The sequence below is a fragment of the Lithobates pipiens genome, unplaced genomic scaffold, assembly GCF_037356315.1.
Source record: "Lithobates pipiens isolate NorthernLeopardFrog02 unplaced genomic scaffold, aLitPip1_a1.2 Scaffold_16, whole genome shotgun sequence".
Lineage (NCBI taxonomy): Eukaryota > Metazoa > Chordata > Amphibia > Anura > Ranidae > Lithobates > Lithobates pipiens.
The window spans coordinates 107,461,905-107,481,758 of NW_027507748.1; the positions used below are offsets into that span (position 1 = coordinate 107,461,905).

The 19,854-nt window shown below is 42.4% G+C and overlaps 1 protein-coding gene across 1 annotated transcript in view; it reads right to left on the reverse strand.

The window, feature by feature from the left end:
• Positions 1-7,826: 7,826 nt before the first annotated feature.
• PIGA (phosphatidylinositol glycan anchor biosynthesis class A) overlaps positions 7,827-19,854 on the reverse strand; it is a 28,763-nt gene continuing 16,735 nt past the window's right edge. Inside the window, exons 5-6 of the mRNA XM_077480232.1 lie at positions 15,522-15,728; positions 7,827-13,824 (exon numbers count right to left, since the gene is read on the reverse strand). Coding sequence (XP_077336358.1) covers positions 13,552-13,824; positions 15,522-15,728 — 480 coding nt within the window. The 3' untranslated portion in view covers positions 7,827-13,551. The remainder of the gene's footprint in view (positions 13,825-15,521; positions 15,729-19,854) is intronic.

Here is a 19,854-nt window from a genome sequence, read left to right on the forward strand (position 1 = left end):
CTGAACAGAAGGGCCAGAGAGCTCAGCCACCAGAGAAGAGATTCCTTGACCAACTGGCTCACCCAAATTTTCTGATCCAGGGATAATGGAGATTTGTCCCATTTGGACAGTATCTCCCTCTGCAAGACTCTGGTGTGAAATTGGGTGTACGGTACCGCCACGAAAGAAGCTACCATGAAGTCCAGAACTTGCATGCAGAAACGCAGCGACGACCACCTGCAGTTCATCAACAACTTCACCGCGGCTCTGAGAGTCTGCAGTTTGTCTGAAGGGAGAAACACTCTCGCTTCTACAGAGTCCAGCGTAAGCCCAGGTACTCCAGGCGCTGAGTCGGCACTAGCACTGACTTCTTGAGGTTCAACACCCACCCAAACTCCTGTAGAGTTTGCATGGTGATCGCCACATCCTCCCTTAATTCTGAAGCGGCTCTCAGAAGGTCATCTAGGTAACCCACGATTGCGATCCCACGTTGTCGCAACAATGCCAAAATTGGAGCCAATACTTTGGTAAAGACTCGGGGTGCTGATGCCAGGCCAAAGGGGAGAGCCACAAACTGGTAGTACTCTACCCCCACTGCAAATCGCAGAAACCTCTGATGCCTGAGGCATATGGGTATATGCAAGTACGTATCCTGGATTTCCAAAGACGGCAGGGAGTACCCCTGATTGAGTGCAGCGACCACGAAGCGAACCGATTCCATTCTGAACCTTTGTACTTTCACAAAGCAAGTGCAGGCTTTTAGGTCCAGAATTGGACATACCCCTTCCTTTTTGGGGACTACAAACAGATTGGAGTAGAGTCCCTGAACTCTTTCCAGCTTTGGAACAGGCACTATCACCCAGCATCAGAGCAGGTTCCTCACTGCCCCAAACAGGGTCTCCCGGAAAGCCAGGAGCAAAGGTATGCTGGAGGGAAAAAAAAAAAATCTTATGGTCGAGAGGAACTCTATCTTGTAGCCCGATGAAATCAGTTTGCAGACCCATTGGTCGGACAGCCGAGAGGCCCACCACTCCTGAAGGTGACCCTTCACCCGTGTGTCGGGCAGGGGCAAACCTTCATGCGGTGGTACTTTTGCTCGCAGGCTTGCGAGACCAAGGACGCTTTTGTCCCTCAGCAGTCAACTTGTCAGACTGGGAGCTCTTACCGGATGTCCCTTTTGAGCGGAAAAGGAGGGCCCTTGACTGTAGCGTGGCCCCTTAACCTACTTGGACTGTGGGAGCAATGTGCTCTTCCCACCTGTGACATTATTAATAATGTCATCCAGCAAAGCTCCAAATAGTCGCTCACCAAGGAAGGGCAAATCTATCAGAGCTTTTTTTTTTTTTTTTTTTTTTAGAGCCACTGCCTCGAGCAGTACGAGGTGGCTGCTGGCGATGGCACACTGTGACAAAGACATCCGTAGTCCGGTCATACGTGTGCCCCGGAGCATGTAGCTCGACGGCCACCCCTAGAGCCTGAGGGGCATGTCGTAGCCAACCCAGCGTGTAGCTAGGGCCTGCGCATCCTCGAAGGCTGGGTGAGAGAGACTACAAGGATCTATATTTATTCAGCCTGTCACCCAGCCGGCTGTTGATAGAAGATCACAGGATCAATATCTTGCGCAAAAGGCAAAAATTCCCCAAAAAATCCCCAGGAACGATGGTCCTGGCAGGGAGCCTAGGTCCTTCACTAGGCAGAAAAAAAACTGAGCTGCAGGAAGGAGGCTGAGGGGTTATAGCCAAAGGGACCGCCCCCTGGGCAGAACTGTACAGTTCTGTTTTCATATATATTACACGTTCTGCCTAGTCCTCTCCTGAAGGTGGCGTGATAACCCTATGGTCAAGATTTAATGGATCGGTGTCAGTAAATGAACGAAAGAGAAAATTTGTGTTTGCTGTAAATTGCCTCCAGCATTGCTCCCGTTTCTTCTTGCTGGAGGCTGACATTTTGCTAAAGCCCAGAGACCCTGAACAGAAGTAAATTGTAAAGCGGAACTAAACCAGATTTACCAGAGATTCATTAAAAAAAAAAAAAAAAAAAGTTACATTACTAGAATGCTGGGAACGGTCACATTTGCTTAGAAAAAAAAAGTGCAGCGCTTATACTATAATTTATTAATAAATATTAAAGTGACTGCTCAAATTAAAGTGCAGATTTACTACAAAAATAAGATGACAAGCAAATGTATAAAGTACAGTAACAAATATAAAAAACACACCGCAAAATCAGTGAAAATATGCTGTGAAAAAAAAATGAAGAGAATCAACATATATAAAGTTCATCTGTAGATAAAGTGTCCATATATATCCCACTAAGGATGTCCAGGTGCCAGAGGTTATCCCAATCTTACAGGTGTCTCCTACTCCTTGGACTTAGATAGTCACAGCAGATTTCCAAAGCGTATCACCAAAAAAAAAGAAAAAAAAAAAGCTCCAAATCGTGTGATACAATTTCAACAGAGGATTTATTGAAGCTTAGTGCTCAAAACAGTTAAAACTGTTTTTAAAACTCTTTAAAACTCTACTCCAAGGAGTAAGAGACACCTGTAAGATTGGGATAACTTCTGGCACCTGGACATCCTTAGTGGGATCTGTGATCCGATTTGCCTTTTCTGACCTCCCCTAACAAGGGGGTCACTGGGGATCTGGTAAGCCTCGATCTTATAATTGGCGATTAGAGGCGATGGGTTCTACGTGGTCAAATTGAATGAGTTAAACCATCAAGTTACATTGTGTTTTTTGTACGCACACGTTTTTGTTGATTGATTTTTTCACATCTATGGACACTTTATTTACAGATGAACTTTATTTATGTTGTTTTTTTTTAAATTTATATATGGACACTTTATCTATGTTGATTCTTTTCATGGCATATTTTCACAGATTTTGCGGTGTATATCTTTGTCACTGTACTTTATACATTTGATTGTCACCTTATTTTTGTAGTATATCTGCACTCTAATTTGAGCAGTAACTTTAATATTTATTAATAATTTATAGTATAAGCGCTGCAATTTTTTTCTTCCTTTATAGTTGTTATGCCCAGTATCTGGGTTATGGTATTCAGCTGCTTGTTTTATTTTAAGGCTTACTAAGCGCGGATTTTTCTTCTTTTTTTTTTTTTGTCACATTTGCTTGTTTCCTCAACCAAACTGTGAAACCATCATATGGCTGGTGTCATAACTAATCACATGTGCAGCACCATTGGCTGTAAAGGATAGGAGGGTTTGATTCCACTTTAAGGCTGTCAGCAGGCTGGCCTCTACAAATTCATGGAGAGCAACGGAGCATGTGCAGAGCAGGGAGAGTGTATTACAGGACTTATTTTTTTATGTTTTACATAGCTACACCTGCAAAAGGGGCCATCCTGAAGTGACCTAGGACTTAATTTTCTGACTAAAGCTCTCCTGCGTGAATCGACGTACCTGTACGTCGGTCTGTGCAAGAAGCACAGCAGGCACCTGTGCCCGCGGGTCCCACGGACTCAATATCCACCAGTGACCCTCGAGTGCGTTGAGGAGAGGCAGAACAGGGAACTGCCTATGTAAATAAGGCGATTCCCTGTTCTTTCTGCCTAGTGCCATGACAAAGATGTACTGTTCCCAGTAATCGGGAACAGGGATCTGTCAAGTTCCAGGCAGCCCACTCCCCCTATAGTTAAAACACACCCAGGGGAACACACAACCCCTTACCTACCAGTGTAATTTTTACATTAATCAGTGCATTTTTTTTTTAGCACTGATTAATATAATAATGTCACTGGTCCCCAAAAAGTGTCATTTGGGGCCAGATTTGTCCACCACAATGTCGCAGTCCCACGCCAAAATAAAAATAAATAAATAATCGCAGATTGCTGCCATTACCAGTCAAAACAATAAAAAAAATAAAAATGACTCTAAATCTATCCCATAGTTTGTAGACGCGATAACTTTTGAACAAACCAATCAATATGCGCCTATTGCGATTTTTTTCCCCCAAAAAATATGTAGAAGAATATATATTATTATAAACATTTTTTATATTTTTTTTTTTGGGGGGTTTGTATTATAGCAGAAAGTAAAAACTTGTCAGTTAAAAACAACGCAGTGCCGTATAGCACAAAAAACGGCCTGGTCATTAAGGGGGCAAATCCTTCCGGGGCTGAAGTGGTTAAGGTAGTTCTTCCATTAAAGCCCATCTCCAGACAAAACGTAATCCTCCCAAACCCATCCTGTTTTTTTTTTCTTTTTTTAAATACCTGTGAAAGGAAAGTTACTCCACCAAGTTTGCTATCGGGGTTGCATACTGGCATTTTTGGGGCCAGTAAACCAGTACTGCAAATATGGCTGTGCCAGCTGGTCCCCTTGTGCTGATGTCATCCAGATAGGACCCCATTGCTGGATAGCCAATGGGAAGTGTTCACATTATGTAGGCAATGATGTGGACACTGGTGAGAAAACTTGGGATTGGGGCATCATGCAACTGCATTTAGGAAAATAAATATGCATTTAGGTAGGTTTTTTTTTTTTCCACTTTTAAAATCGCATCAGTTAGTTAAAGGAGGGTGGTGGGTATGTGTAGAGGACGGTGGATTCTACCCTGGCATGCCTGCTATTACATGTCAGTTTAAGCTGTATATTTCTTTAAATGACATATCCACGTTTACATATTTGTATTATATGGTCCAGAACCAGCAGCTTAAAACGCCACATGCAGTTCCTAGGTATCCTTGATGTCGCTCACTCACAAGCCTCCTCTCTGTAGATGAGAGGAATGCGCCCTGATGCATGTATTGGACCCACACGGATGTACATTCTGTTATGCAGCCAGTCACCTGTCATTGATTTGAACAGGCTGCCTGTATGGGTCCGCATGAAACACCTGCGTGTCCCATGTGGGTGAAGACCGCCCTTCACACGGGTGTATGAAGAGGTAAGCCTGTGTGAATGAGGCCTAACACTCACAGCCACCCTTTTTGTTATGCCATGGAAGTAGAACACTGTGCTCCACACTGATCCAATAGCTGTGCTTATTTTATTTATAACTGGTGTTGACAAGCAAACTAAAGAAATTAAGGCGGGGTGAGGGGAAGGATTATTTTTTAATGAAGGGAAAATATTAACCCGATTGGTCATAAAAAACAAAACCACACACCATGATTTGCTTCACCCACCCCCCCAACAGCTTATAGGACATTTCCCTTCTTTTAATAAGATTTTTAGATGAAGCGTAGCCCCTGACAACACACTTTTTTTTATTTCTTATTTACCATTATCCTTAATACAATAAAGTGGCCTCAAGGGGCCACCATTCCAGTCTCCCACTATTGTTATTGGAACAAATATGAACATGATTTGACACTAGATTTGTGGTACGTACCCTGAACATGAATAAGGTCTACAACATAGTGTTAGGGCGGCCATAGACATTTTGAATCATGACCGGTTCAGCAGGCTGAACGTACCAACTCAACTCGGGTACAACCAGCCTGACAGATTTTACATGCGATTACCACTATTGGCTAGCACGAATCACTGTCTTCTCCCAACGGGAATGATTTATGCCACAACCCAACCCCCCCTCCCCCCAGCCCACCAGGAGATCACAATGGCTTGGCGGGAGGAATTCCCCTGTCAACACTGTCCGTGTTGATGGGGGGAGTCCAGCTAATTTCTTTCCTTAACCATGGTCGCAGGAAAGAAATTTGCGCCGTACATTGCTTTAGGAGACATGAGGCATAAGGGGTAGCCAGCTTTTTAACTTGTTATGGATGGGTATACTGTTGGATGTACAACTAAAATTTCCAAGATTTTTTTATTTTTTTTTAACATAACATATTCCTTGCTTTCAAAAAATGAATACATTGTAATTGATATCCATGTACTTTGAGGTATAATTCATGGGGGTACCTTTAAAGTCCCGATATAAGTGAGAATTTTTTTTCATTTTTATTTAAAGTGGCCTCAAGGCAAGAGACGAGTGCCTCTCCAGGTTTAGAGGAATCTGGCTGGCAAATCTCTGGCGAGAAAGGGATTGGAAAGGATATCAGAACAGGTTTTATTTAAGGCTGGGTTCACACCACAGCGATGCGGGAACGCCGCGAATCCGCGGCGTTTTCCCGCATCGCATTACTCCCGCCGGCAGTTCACACTGCCCTATGCGAACGGCTGGGAGTGTCAATGATATGTTAATGACACCCCCAGATCCGTCCGCATATCGCAGTGCGATCTGCCGACTCGCACAGGAATCGGATCGCATGGTGTGAACACCCATGCGATCCGATTCTGTTGCGGACCAAAAAAAGGGTCCCGTGCGAGTTTGCTGCGGGAGCAATGCGAATTCAGCCATACTATCTGTATGGCTGAACTCGCATCACTACGGAGATCGGATGTGATTTGCACTGCAGTGCGGTGCGAATCACATCCGGATCTCCCCCCGCAGCAGTGTGAACCCGGCCTAAGACAACTTTGCTTGGCTTCACTAAAAGCAACAGATCTAACCAGCAATAAGGGGTGACGTGTCTCCAAGAGGTATACAATGCCAGCACAGAACTTTGTGGCTGGAGCCTAAATCAGATTTTTTTTTTTCCCCCCAGTGCTATTTTTTTCTAAATGATCCCTTGTAATGTGCACCATCACTTGTTAAAATATTACTAAACCCACAACAGGAAAATCTTCTGTATATGCAGTAAAGTATGCTCGTTATACCCACTGTGGAATGGGGTTAATCCTCCACATTGTGTAAAAATGTGGTTTGATTCTCTGTCTTCTCTGATCCTCCCCTCCTTCCACTGTCCCCTGAATTTCCCAATAACACAGAGCCATTGGAGTCTGGCTGCACATGCTCAGTTTGGTGTGCATCGCTAGAGAGGGTTTTTTTTTTTCCTTGGAAGAGTGCATGTGATCAGCACATGGCCAATTAGTACTGTCCAGGAAGAGGGTCAGGGGTCCTGAATCCTGATAGGACAGCTCGGTGCAGAATAAAAACTCCTCCTACAAGCTTTAGCAGAAACTGATAGAAGTCACACTATATACTGCTGATGAGAAAAGGTATTTAGCAGTTTATATTTACTAAAATAATTGCATTTCCATGTTCTGTGTATTGTGGGAGACCAGATATAGTGAATGCAGGGTCCTGGGTTTAAGAACACTTTAAAGCTGAACGTGGCTCACAAGTTAATACAGTACAAAGACCTTTAATGGAGTGTTGTGGACCAAAAGCCCTTTCCTCATCTTAACAACATTTAGTTACACAAAGTAAAAAACAAAGTAATCAATTTCTGGTTAAAAAAAAAAAAAAAAAAAAAAAAAAAAACAATAAATCCAATACAATGGAGAATACAATAAATCCAATATGGCCTTGTTGAGGTTGTATTACTTTTCATAAACCAGTATAGTCCTTAAAGGAAGATCATGTGGACCATTCACGCTTGGTCCAAAGATTTCATAAGACTATGAAAATCAATTTATCACTCAACAGTCCATCTGTTCAAAGAAGCTATACATTTGCATATATATATTTCTCATATATAGAATATTTAAAATATAAAAGCTTATGATTATCGGTTCCTTTATCTGAAATAGTGCATCAAGAATGTTAACGTTCCCTCACTTCAGCAGCGCTGTACATAGAGAAGAAGAAATAAATCACAAGGCTGACTACAAAGATAAGTATGTCCACGCAAAATGTGTTTTCCTATTTTTGTTTAGAGTGGGAAAAGCTTGGAACCCTACCAGGTTCTTTACTGTGATCTGTGGCTCATACGGAGAGGTTTCTCATCACTTCCTATTTTTCTGACAACCTTTAAGTGAGTGTAAACTCTCCAACAGTTAAAATAAAATTGCTTGTTTTTTTTGTTTTTAATTTAGAGTTTTATTACCAGTGTCTCTGTTGCAGATTTTTCCCTCACTTTTGGCCTGCTAAAACTGCCATCAGCATGAAATTCAGAAATGGAAGGTAAATTGAGCCATTGAAAGCAGTAAAATCCACTTAAACTGATAAAAACAAATAGTTTTTAGCTTGACATAAACGTTACAGGCGATCATAGCTAATTTTCTATAGACTCATACCTGGCTAATTTTATAGTGATCTGTAGCACAGTTGGAGCAGCATTCCATGACAATATGACCCCTTTTACACTGTGCCGCCAATGGCGCAAGCAGAAAAATAGCACCCCTTTAACGTCGATTTAGCGGCGCTATTCGGCCACTAGCACGACGGTTTTAACCCCCGCTAGTGCCTGAAAAAGGGTTTAATCCGCAGGCAAAATGCCACTGCGATGGCTTTTTGCGGGCAGATTTAACCCCTTTTTGGCCGTTAGTGGGGGTTAAAACTGTCCTGCTAGCGGCCCAATAGTGCAGGTTAAAACCACCCCGCTAGCAGCTGAATAGCACCGCTAAAATGACTAAAGCATCTCTTTACTGCCACATGACAGCGTTGCCCCTTTGATTTCAATGGGAATGAGCGGTGAGTTCTCCTTCACTGCTCTAAAGGATCTGCTGGCAGGAATTTTTCAGACGCCCTCTGGTTTTCACACTGGAGTGGAGTGAATGGAGCAGCTGTTTTAGGGCGGTTTGCAGGCGCTATTTTTAAAAGCTATAGCACCTGCAAAACGCCCCAGTGTGAAAGGGGCCTAAGATCATCAGTGACAATTACTACAAACTGACGAAGGAGATATTTTATTCTGACAGCCAGCACATGAGGCTGTGAGAATACCCGGACAGGGACATCATCTGATCTGAGTGGATGCAGTCTCTGTTCAGCTGACGATTTCCCATTTGGCCCCTTTTGTCAATCCGGGTGGTGCCGATGGGGCCACCCACATCTTAAAGTGGTTGTAAACCCTTACAAACCACTTTGACCTACAGGTAAGCCTAGATTAAGGCTTACCTGTAGGTCCAAGAAACACGGTTTAGGAGATATTTAGTAAAAGACAGTGACAGCTGTAGACAGCGGCACACAGGTGCACTATCGCCGTTAGCAGCATGCCGCTGCTAACGGCGATATGCCATTAGTGGCAGCTCCCGTGCACATTCGCGGGAGTGACGTAGTCGCTGCTCCGGCGCTTTGAGTGGCTGGAGCATCGATACCCGGAAGAAGATGGATGCTACGGACTACAGGGGACATTGGTGACATCGCTGGCTCCTGTGTCAGGTAAGTGACACACTATGCAATGCATAGTAGCCCATTATGCTTTACCTTTGCAGGGAGACAATCAGGGTTTACTTCCTCTTTAAGTTCTGGCCAATTTACCAGCAATTAAAACCCAATTCAAGCCGTGCATGGCAGTGGTGTCTTTAAACTAGCTGTGCTGTGTGATGGGGTTGTGTAAATCTAAGGACTGGATGGAAAACACAAATCCTTTGGCAGACATAACAGCTCATATACATTCAACCTGTGAATTTAGCAGCTTTAAATCAAATTGACAAAAGTGAAACAAGAGATAACTGCTCTGGTTTTGTTTGCACTTTTTTGCATATTAGATCTGTAGATTTTCCTTGTGCCTCTAGATCAGGAAAATGTAATTTACCACACGTTCACACCTATGCATTTTTTAGTGCGTTTTGCAGTTTACAGAAACGCACTACAGTCCATTTAATATGGTTTCCTATAGTACTAGCTCACAGCTATGAGTTTTGCAGTCGGTGTGCTTTTGGAAAGGGTTGGGGACTTTTTTCCCCATGATTTACAGCTAATAGACTTCAATGGAGCTGCACCAAAAACGCAAGTGGTGCATTTCCGATATGTTTTGCAGTTCTTATTTTACCACTGTATATAGCTGGTTGCTAAGCAGGGGGCCAGGAAGCCGCCCACCGTGTGACAAGAGGCGGGCTCTCCGGGTAATGTCATTGGATGGCCATGCCGAGGGCATAGTGCCTAGTATGGTTCGGGGGGGGGGGGGGCACTTGCTCGCCCCCCCCTTTCCTGACCTGCCGGGCTGAATGCTCAGATAAGGGTCTGGTATGGATTTTTTGGGGGGGGGAGGGGGCCCTATGCCATTTTTCTTCTTTTGGCATGGGGGTTTCTTCCAAATCCATACTAGACCTGAAAAGGACTGGTATGGACCTGAGGGGAACCTTGCCGTTTTTGTTTTTTTTTTCGCTCTTTTTTTACATTCAGCTTTCAGCAGGGAACCCCTGCTGACAGCTGATGACTCATCCGTTGACTCATCGGTTGCTCCTTAGCAACCAGCTATATACAGTGTTTTACAGTGCATTTAAAGAGAAAAAAAAACGTAAAAACCACAAAAATGCATGAAAACTGCGAAAAATGCATAAAAAACGCTGGTTTAAAAACACATAATGCACTGAAAACGTGCCAGAAAAACACATCAAGCGCAGCCGCATAGATATGAACCTAGACTTAAAGCCCAGTTGAAGTTTTGCACCTTTTTATCTCTCCCTGTAGTCCTGTGCCTTTACATTTTATGACTTGTAACTCATTTTGACCACGTTTACCTTTAGGAACATGTTACACCTGTATTTATGGTACAACACATATGTTGTTAAGAACCTGCTTCCCACCCCCAGAAACCCCTCCATTCCTTCACAGGAGTTCTTCTCCTCTGCAGCACAAAGAAAATAATTAATAAATAGTCCCATCAGCAGAAGACGGACTTGTAGTTTTCAATGGATTACTAGTGCAGTAATCGGCACATTTGCAGTCCACCGACACTGACTTCCAACTTTCCAACTAAAAATCTATATAAAGGAAAGGGCAGAGAACTAGAGGATGGTGTCTGCAGGAGCCCAAAACTGCAGGCTCCCTTGGAATAAAATAAATGCACACTTTTTTTTCCTGAAAAAAATGTGAGCAATTTTTATTTTCTTGAACTAGGCCTTTAAAAATTCTCCTCTCTCTCAGAAGGAAAGGGGCTGTGTCAGACCACCTCTGTTAGGGTCACAGAGTGCGATATGGTCTGATTCTGGTGCACAGTCATTTAGGCAAACTACTGTCACAGGAAAGTGTGGATGAGACTATAATATGTGAGATTGCATTGTCTGAGGCTGCATATCTTTTTCTGGGACTTTAAAATGTATTTTTACTTTACAGCAGGTTTTTGTTACAATATACATATTTACTGCAGCATACATCTTAGTAAGCAGTTTTTATGTAGGTAAATTCCATTTAAGAACCCTCTGCTTTGTACTTTAGCAGGGAAATAGATTCACCCATTTAGACAGAGAAAGATTTAAAGATTTTCTCCGATTTATAGAGATAAAGTGCAGCAAATTAATGCCTTATAATTATTAGGAGTGTAAACCATAAGTCTATTATTAGGAGTGTAACCAATTTCAGCGACAATGGACGGACGCACGCACACACACACACACACACACACACACACACTACAGACTGACATGCATGCTCAGTGGATCTAGGCTAATGAGATTTTTCAGTGAACTGTAATTTGAAGGGCACCAATAGGTAAACAATACCACCATGCTCTTTTAAACTCATAAATAAGTTATGAGCACATTTTCAGCACTTGCCTTCTATTTTTATGTGTCCCTGCAGTCTATTTAAATTTAAAAATTTCAACTTTTTAAATTAAATTTAAGCGTAACGGTTTTAATAATGAGCAGAAGTTTTAGACTTGGGGTCTCCAGCATGGCAGCATTTGCTTTGGGCCACTACTAAAAAGGTAAGCAACTCAGGGGATTGATTTACTAAAGGCAAATAGACTGTTCAGTTGGCTATGGAAGTTATAAGTTAATTTCCCCAAAGCTTGGTGAATGTAGAAAAGGAAACTCCCATTCACATGCAAGGGAAAAATAAGCGTATTTTTTCTTGCACATAATTGGATGATTGAAGTCGGCAGAGCTTCATCCGATTTACTAAGCCAAGGGAAAATTTCTTTGCAAAGTGGACCTTTAGTAAATTAAACCCCACACCTTCCAGTGTCTAAACTCCTGGTCATCAACAAAACAATACGAATGACCAAATGTCTACTTCTCCACCCTGCAGCGATTTCGGTCTTCTTATTCTCTTTAAGGTGTTGGCAGGTGTAGTTCCATCAGTCAGCCCCGTGTCACTATAGGATGCAGTAACGATGTAGCAGCCAGGGGGTTCAAACACAAATGGACTACAGACAAGGCATCTGATAAAGCCAAAAGTGTGTCAGATGTGGAAAGTTTCTGAGCCACTAGGGCTCTTAAAAAGAAAGAAGATAGAACTCACTGGCCACCAAAGAAGAGTTGTCTTCTTTTGCAAGGATCCCTTTTGCACCTATTTTGGCAAACATGTCACTTTAAGTGATTTTAGATTCAGGTTGAGCTGGAAAATTGGCAACTGCTATAGCAACCCTGCTAAACTCCAAAGGCTAACTATTTTCCTATAGTTCTCAGTAAACATGGAGCTGGTCCCCTGCCCTATGCAAAAAGTAGCCAACCTATCAAATGTTTTTTTGCACTGAAAACATTGACTTGAACATTTGTTCCCTCTCCACCTTTTTTTAAAACATAAAAAAAATATATAATTTTTGTGCTAAAAAGGAAATCATCGGCTAATAACAAAACATCAATTTAGAGGATTAAAATACAAATCAGACATGTGCCATTTGTTCTTTAGGCTGGATTCACACTTTACCATCCCAATGTGCTCCGTATGAACGTGTTACATTAAAATATTAAACCCAAAACCAAACATTATATTGCAGCTTACCAATTGTTGGAATTGATGACTGCATTTATTTTCTTTTTTAGGTTTCTTTCCTTTATTTTCACCTGGTGATTCAGGCTCCAGTAAGTTTTTTTTTCTTTTTTTAAACAGAACACCCTCCTGCAGATATAGCAGTAATTATAAAAGTGTGAGCTGGAGTTTGGCTGTAATTATTGTATCTAAATCTTTTTGTGCATCTGACACTAACCTCCCCCACGACTAACAATGTTGCTGTCAAAAGAGGTCTTTGTTGCGCCTTCATCCAGAGTGGGGGAACACTAATACAGGCAGTGTGTGTTACTGGCCAGATCACCAGGTGAAAACAGAAGAAAAAAAAAGCAACAAATGCAGCCACCACAGCTAATGATCGGTAAACTGCAATATATTACATTTGTGGTTTTAAGTTTAATACTGCTTTAAAGGCAGTCTATTCATACTGAATAGACTGGCAAAGCACCAGGCACAAGGACGGATATAAAAAAAAAAAAAAAAAAAAAAAAAAGGACAGACATGCAGCATCTTTCACAATGCACAGTAGTGAGTAACCATGCTATGCGAATGAATGGCACTGAAAGGCGCTAACACATGTGACAATGTGCTAGTTACCGCAGCACATCCTATCGCAAAGGATTCTTCATCCTGAGGCTAAAGCTTCAGACGTTCCACAGTTAGCATTACAAGTAGGACTATGACACACAAAACTGGCTGTAATTATAGGCAGCATGTAGGAGTGCAATACAAGGCTGAGAAGCCACATGTAGAGAGATTCAGGAGTAAGAGGAGGAGATGTGGCTTACTAAACCACGGAGGACTGTATGAAGTAAAATACAGGAAGAGGAAGTATCCTGTTGAGAGAACACCTTGTTGGTTTGCAGGCAGCAAGATCTGCTGAAAATACTTGAGAAGTTTCAGTTTGAGGAATAAAAGCAAAAAATCATTTCGAGTTCTCACTGTTTGCATTGCTCATCTTTTTTCGTGATCTGCTAGAGCCGTATTGATGTGACCAAGCTCCATCTGGCCCTGTGGCATCTACCGCAATGTCAATCAAGGAGTCCGGGCTATGCCATCGCAGGAACATTAGTATTAAAAAACAAGCTACCACAAAAAGGGCAAAGATGCTCCCCGTCACTACGCCACAGTGACTTACAAGACACTCAAGTCTCTCATTCATTGGTAAGACTGTTTCATTAGCGACTCGATCGTATACCTAAGAAAGAGAAACAAAATATAGATATTGGTAGTTATTAATGTTAAAGTGATTATAAACCCTCAGCTGATGAAACAACCCATTCAGTTTAAAATAGAAATGAAAAGGTAAAACATGTGTATAGTTGTAAAAAAAAAAAAAAAAAAATATATAAAATAAAAAATACACACACAACCAACATCATTAATATCTTTGTTTCCCCTTTGTTATAGTTACATAGGTTGAAAAAAAAAAAAAAAGAGACACAAGTCCATCTAGTTCAACCTATAAAGTGATCATATACCCTTTGTTCTCAGCTGCATAAGAGATAGAGAGCTAGGAGGGGGAGAAACAGCAGCACGCTAGTCTACCCAGTGAATAGCTGTGGAGGAGAGGGGGATGCATCAGCAGAAATCAAAATCAATAGAGGACCCCTGGGAGGATAGCTCTTTGGTCAGGTAGTCGCATACCTAAGACCCCTGATAAGAAACAAGCCCGCCTATGTACTCCCTATATTAGAAGTATTTCTGTTATACCCATTTAAGCATGGTGATATAAAACCTCAAATACACCAATTAAACAGAACAGTTGTTATTTGGAAAGATGCTGGGTATATCTTTTTGTGTCTGCAGCAATTATTAATTTGGACCGACTAATAAATATAAGTTTTTGTTATGTCCACAAATTTTGTTTTATCAGTTTTATTTAAAATGTTATGATTGCTCCTTATGTTGCAAAAATAGTGGTTGTATTATTGGTTATGTTGGTACCTTCAAGTGTTACTAAGCCCAGGAGCCTGCATTCACTATATCTGGTCTACCGCAGTATGCAGAACATGGAAATAGTTTTTGTAAATATAAACTGCTAAATACCTTTTCTCATCAACAGTATATAGCAGTCTTGTGATTTCTATCAGTATCTGCTTAAACTTGTAGGAGGAGTTTTCATTCTACTCGAATCCTGTCTGGACAGTGCCGATTGGCCCTGTGCTGATCACATGCACTCTCCCAAGAAAAAAAAAAACCTAACAACTCTATAGCAATACACACCAAACTGAGCATGTGCAGCCTGACTCCTAATGCTCTGTTCTATGGAGAGATGGGTTGGAGTCAATTAAAGACAAGGAGGATCAGAGAGGCAGGATCACACAGCCTTTATACATAATGCAGAGGATTAACCCCATTAGCATGCTTTACTTTATATACAGACTGATTTTACTGCGGTGGGTTTAGTAACACTTTAAGGCTAAAGTAAAAATGGCTGTGACAGGTACACTTGTTTGTGGATTAGAATGCAAAACGCACCAAAAACAGGTCTAGCTGCATCTATAGAAAGAATTAGGGCAAACTCGACATGTTAATGCAACCGCAGATCTTTCCGCACATGCCAGTGTTTACATCAGATGATGACGGATAATCTGCGTTCACAGCTGTGCATTTGTCTCTCTATGGCTGCAAATCCTGGCATGTGCGGGAAGATTCATAAAGCTGCTGCAACGCGAAGGCTGTCATTGACTTTGACTGGCTGGCTACATGGAATTCATGCATAAACGCAACCCTCCGCATGGAGGTATGGGTCATTGCGCTTAGGTGAATGAAGCCCAATACCTGTCCAACACAACAAAAATCACACAATATTGTACTGCTATCAAAATGGCAAGGCTGATCACAGAGTCACATAATATTAAAAAAAAAGAGAAAAAACGAATGCAAACGTACTTTCTCCGTTCTCTCAGCTACATCTCTCCAGGTATAAAAAGTCTTCACAGTGTTGTGGATGGCTTCAGGCGAGGGCAATTTACCCGTCCTCAGCTGATCTATGGCTTTCTCCAATCCATCACACAGAGATTTGACTGACGGCTCACGCAGGATGATGAAATCCTCAGGCAGCACTTCGGGAATCCCACCCACTCTGGTACTCACCACCTGTTACAAGTACAGCATGTAAAGTGTGACACTGCAGCTAAAATACAGAAGCGAACGTGTTATAAATGACCTTCTTGGTAGCAATAAGGACCTGACATTTCTGTTCACAAATAAACATGCATTAACCACTTGCCTACTAGGTACTTTTACCCCCTTGCTGTCCGGGCCAATTTTCATCTTTCAGCACTGTCACACTTTAAATGACAATTGCACGGTCATGCAATGCTGTACCCAAATTACATTTTTATAATTTTTCACACAACTAGGAGCTTTTGGTGGTATTTAATCACCACTGGGGATTTTATTTTTTTCTAAATTAACAAAAAAATAAAATAAAAAAAAAGACAGAAGATTTAGAAAAAGAAAAAAAAAAAAGTTTTTCATAGTTAGAAAATTTTGCAAACAGGTAGTTTTTCTCCTTCACTGATGAGGCGGTACTGGTGGGCACTGATGAGGCGGTACTGGTGGGCACTGATGAGGCAGTACTGGTGGGCACTGATGAGGCAGTACTGGTGGGCACTGATGAGGCAGTGTAGATGTCCCCTTTTATACAAACCAATTATTGGCTCTCCTCATGCTGTCAGCACCAGGAAAGGAATACCAATAACTGCCTTGTGTTTACATTGTGATCAGCTGTGATTGGACATAGCTGATCATGTGGTAAACGGGCGCTGTGAATGGCCCTTTACCCCAATCTGTGATCAGCCGTGTTCCAGTGACACAGCGATCACAGAACGCGATCATGGGAGGATCATGACACCCTCCCAGAATTGGCCGGCCGTGCTGCAGCCATCATTTGGCTTTAGCGTGGTTGGTAAGTGGTTATAATACATAAAAAAGATGCTTGAAAAAATGGATGTGCGTTGGCTTCCTTTGAAGTACATTTATGCGCATTAAATTGCTATGCATTAGGCAGGCGGTTTCCTCTGACATCACATCCTTTTTTCTGTTTGTGGGTTGAGAGAAGGAGTGAATGTGAAAAATAAAAAGTGCCAGAGATTGAAAAACCGACACATTATTGTTTCTGGAGAGGCATTGGCAAACTCTGCCATAGAGACACCTCACTAGCCAGTTTTCCACTACACACTCTACTTCCACTCTATGATGGCTGCCATATGGGTCCTTGTAAGGGACAAAATATTAAAGAACATTAGACTTGTATTGACATGTGTTTTACGTTCGTGTGTGTAGCATTTTAACCCAGCGCACCACACGTGACATCAGCCTTGTCGTTTGAACAGTATGTGTGAACAGGCACTTACAGTTTAAGCTTATTTTGCCTTAAAGTCATACTAAATGCAGTTTGTAATATTTACATTGTATGTTAGGCCAAAAATGTTTTTTTTTTTTATACTTGGATAAAGTAGGCAAGGTACAGACCCCTTGTCAGGCTTTTACTGCTATCCAGAGCTCCATCTGTAAAAGGAAAATGGTTTTACCAGACAAAAATGTAAGAAAATTTCCAAAAACTACACAGGCAAATGCAAGATGCTTTTATTGGGGGGTGGGAGTCTGGGGCGTCGCTACCATCAACATGGCCAGACGTGTCTGAGGAGAGCTCTGCCAGCCACCCATAGAATCCGCACTAATCCTGCATATTACTAGCAGCTCTTGCTCCACAAATTGCTTCCTTGAGGTGCCCAGACATTATACAAGCACAGCAGGCTTATATTATAAGCAAGGCTACCCCCTCTGCCGTCTTAAAGAATTTGCCCGCATGGAGAGACAAGCTAGAGTCAGCAGCCCTCACCTGCGGAGCAGTGTGCCAGCTGCCAGAGCTACCCTGAAAGTCGGCACATTGGCAGCGGAGAGGACGGGTAAGCTGACCCTGGAACAAGTACATTCCTAGCTTCTTGAGGCAATCACCTCCAGTAGCACCTCCCTTACAGGCAAGATGGAGGAAATCAAAGTGGACATACGCCTCATGAGACATGACTTGCAGCATGTTAGGGAGTGGGTGGCAGAAAGATTTCCACCTTGGAAGATGATTTTTCCCCTTTCCCTGGTCGGGTGACAGCTGCTGAGAAAAATTTATTTCTGGTCCCAAAAAGCTGACGACCTTGAAAATCGCCTTAGAGGCAACAACCTCAGGATAGTGGGGCTCCCTGAAAAGGCTGAGGGCCAGAACCCAGGGGACTTTGTGGAAACGTGGCTCAAATCTACCTTTCCTGATGCCAATTTTTCTGCTGCCTTTGCTGTTGAGAGGGCTCACAGAGTCCCAGCAAAACCCCCTATAGAATGCTCAACTATAAAGATCATGGTACTTCATAAGGACTGACAGAAAGGCATGATCAATTTTGAAAATGTGAAGATCTCATCTTTCTGGATTTCCTCGATCGAATTGCAGAAACAAAGAGCCACATTCACAGAGGTTAAACGGAAGATGAGGGAAGATGGGATCATCTACTCTATGGCTTTCCCTGCTTGGCTGAGGATGATTGATGGAGGTCGTGTGCTCTTCTTCACTACCCTTGATGCAGCTCAAGAGTGGTTGAATGCAAAATGACGTACGCCCTGATTATTCTGGAATAGTATTGTTGGTTCCTTTACCTTACTTTCCCTACATCTACATTTTTCCTGCATCAAGTGCTTGATAGTAATCCTATTACATGCAAGCTCCCTTTTTATCGGTTTCTTTTTTTTCCCAAGTAAATGTCTTTGCTGCACTGGCAGCAAAATGTCTGCAGTTTTTTTATTTCCTTTTTACACTGTGTGGAGCAACAGAATACTGAACTACACACAGACTACCATTTCAAATTATTTCACTACTGTTTTTTTTTTTTCTCTGCATTGCCTTTTCTCAGCTTCAGGCTTATTCTAGTCATACCTGGTGTGTTTCTGCCCTCTTCAGGATGAACCTGGAACTCCTTATCCACATGGCTACTGTTGTCTACCTACTAACCATTGAGGATGAAGGCTCTAAACTCTGGTAGTATTTACACACTGCAATATGGGTATTATGTGCATTTGTCACTGTTCAGTCTGATCTAAACAATAGCAATGTAGAACATACTTTTTTGTGAGAGCTAAACGGGGATGGCTACTACCACAAATTACCTTCACATATGCTGTTGCAATGTGCGGGTAATTCCCAGTTGATACTTCTTATATACACATAATCAGTCAAAAGTTACTAGCTACATCAGTTATTATTGGTTTGGCTTTTGGCCGCAATTGTTATAGCAATTGCCGTTTTATTCATTGGTACATATTATAGTTTTACTGTCCTGCAGTTTACCTCATTACATGCCATCTCATTGTTATTTCCTGAAATGCTGATCATCATTCATTGATTGTTTGATGGCTAATATCTGTACCTTTTTGTCATGGAATGTGAGGGGTCTAGGTACCCCCCCCCCCCCCCACAAGCGTCCCCTAGTGTTTACCACGATACTTAAATCCAATGCTCACCTGATATGACTTCAGGAGACGCTTTTGATTTCTGAACACATTGATCACCTCAAGAAGCCTTGGCTGCAGTAGTTGGGCCCTTCGGTATTGGTGCACCGCTCTGCCTCATGGAAGTGTGTGAAGGTTCAGGTAGACCTCTATGGGAGGTAGGTCTTTATCCGGGCACAGCTACATGCACTCCAATTTGTGATTATGGGTATTTACAACCCCCCTCCTGCTAAGCTACAGGTGATTAAAGAGGCAATTTTTTGCTGCAATATATCCAGAAGCCTATGCTTTATGTTTAGGTGATTTCAACCTGCTCTTGGACCTGGTCATGGATAGACATGGTGAACCTCTGGCCACACATTCCCAGACATTGCCTGCTTTTGGTTACTTGGTCTCTGAGTTCTGTTGGAGTGACTTATGGCGGGTTTCCAATCCTAATACTAGGGCATATTCATGGTCCATCCCCAGCAGATGCAATCTCTCAAGAATTCATTTGGCATTAGGTAATAAGTTTATCACCAAAATTGTCCTCCATCACATATCTGCCTCCTGCTGCTGTTAATCACAGCCAGTGAGGAGGGAGCTGGGTGTGGGCCGGAGCCATGCTCTGTGTCTTATGGACACACCAAGCAACACTCACAAGAGGCTTGCTATAGGGGCACTTGGTGGGGTGGAGAAGCCAGGAGCGCCAGCGGGGAACCCTATAAAAGGAGTATCGGGACTGCTC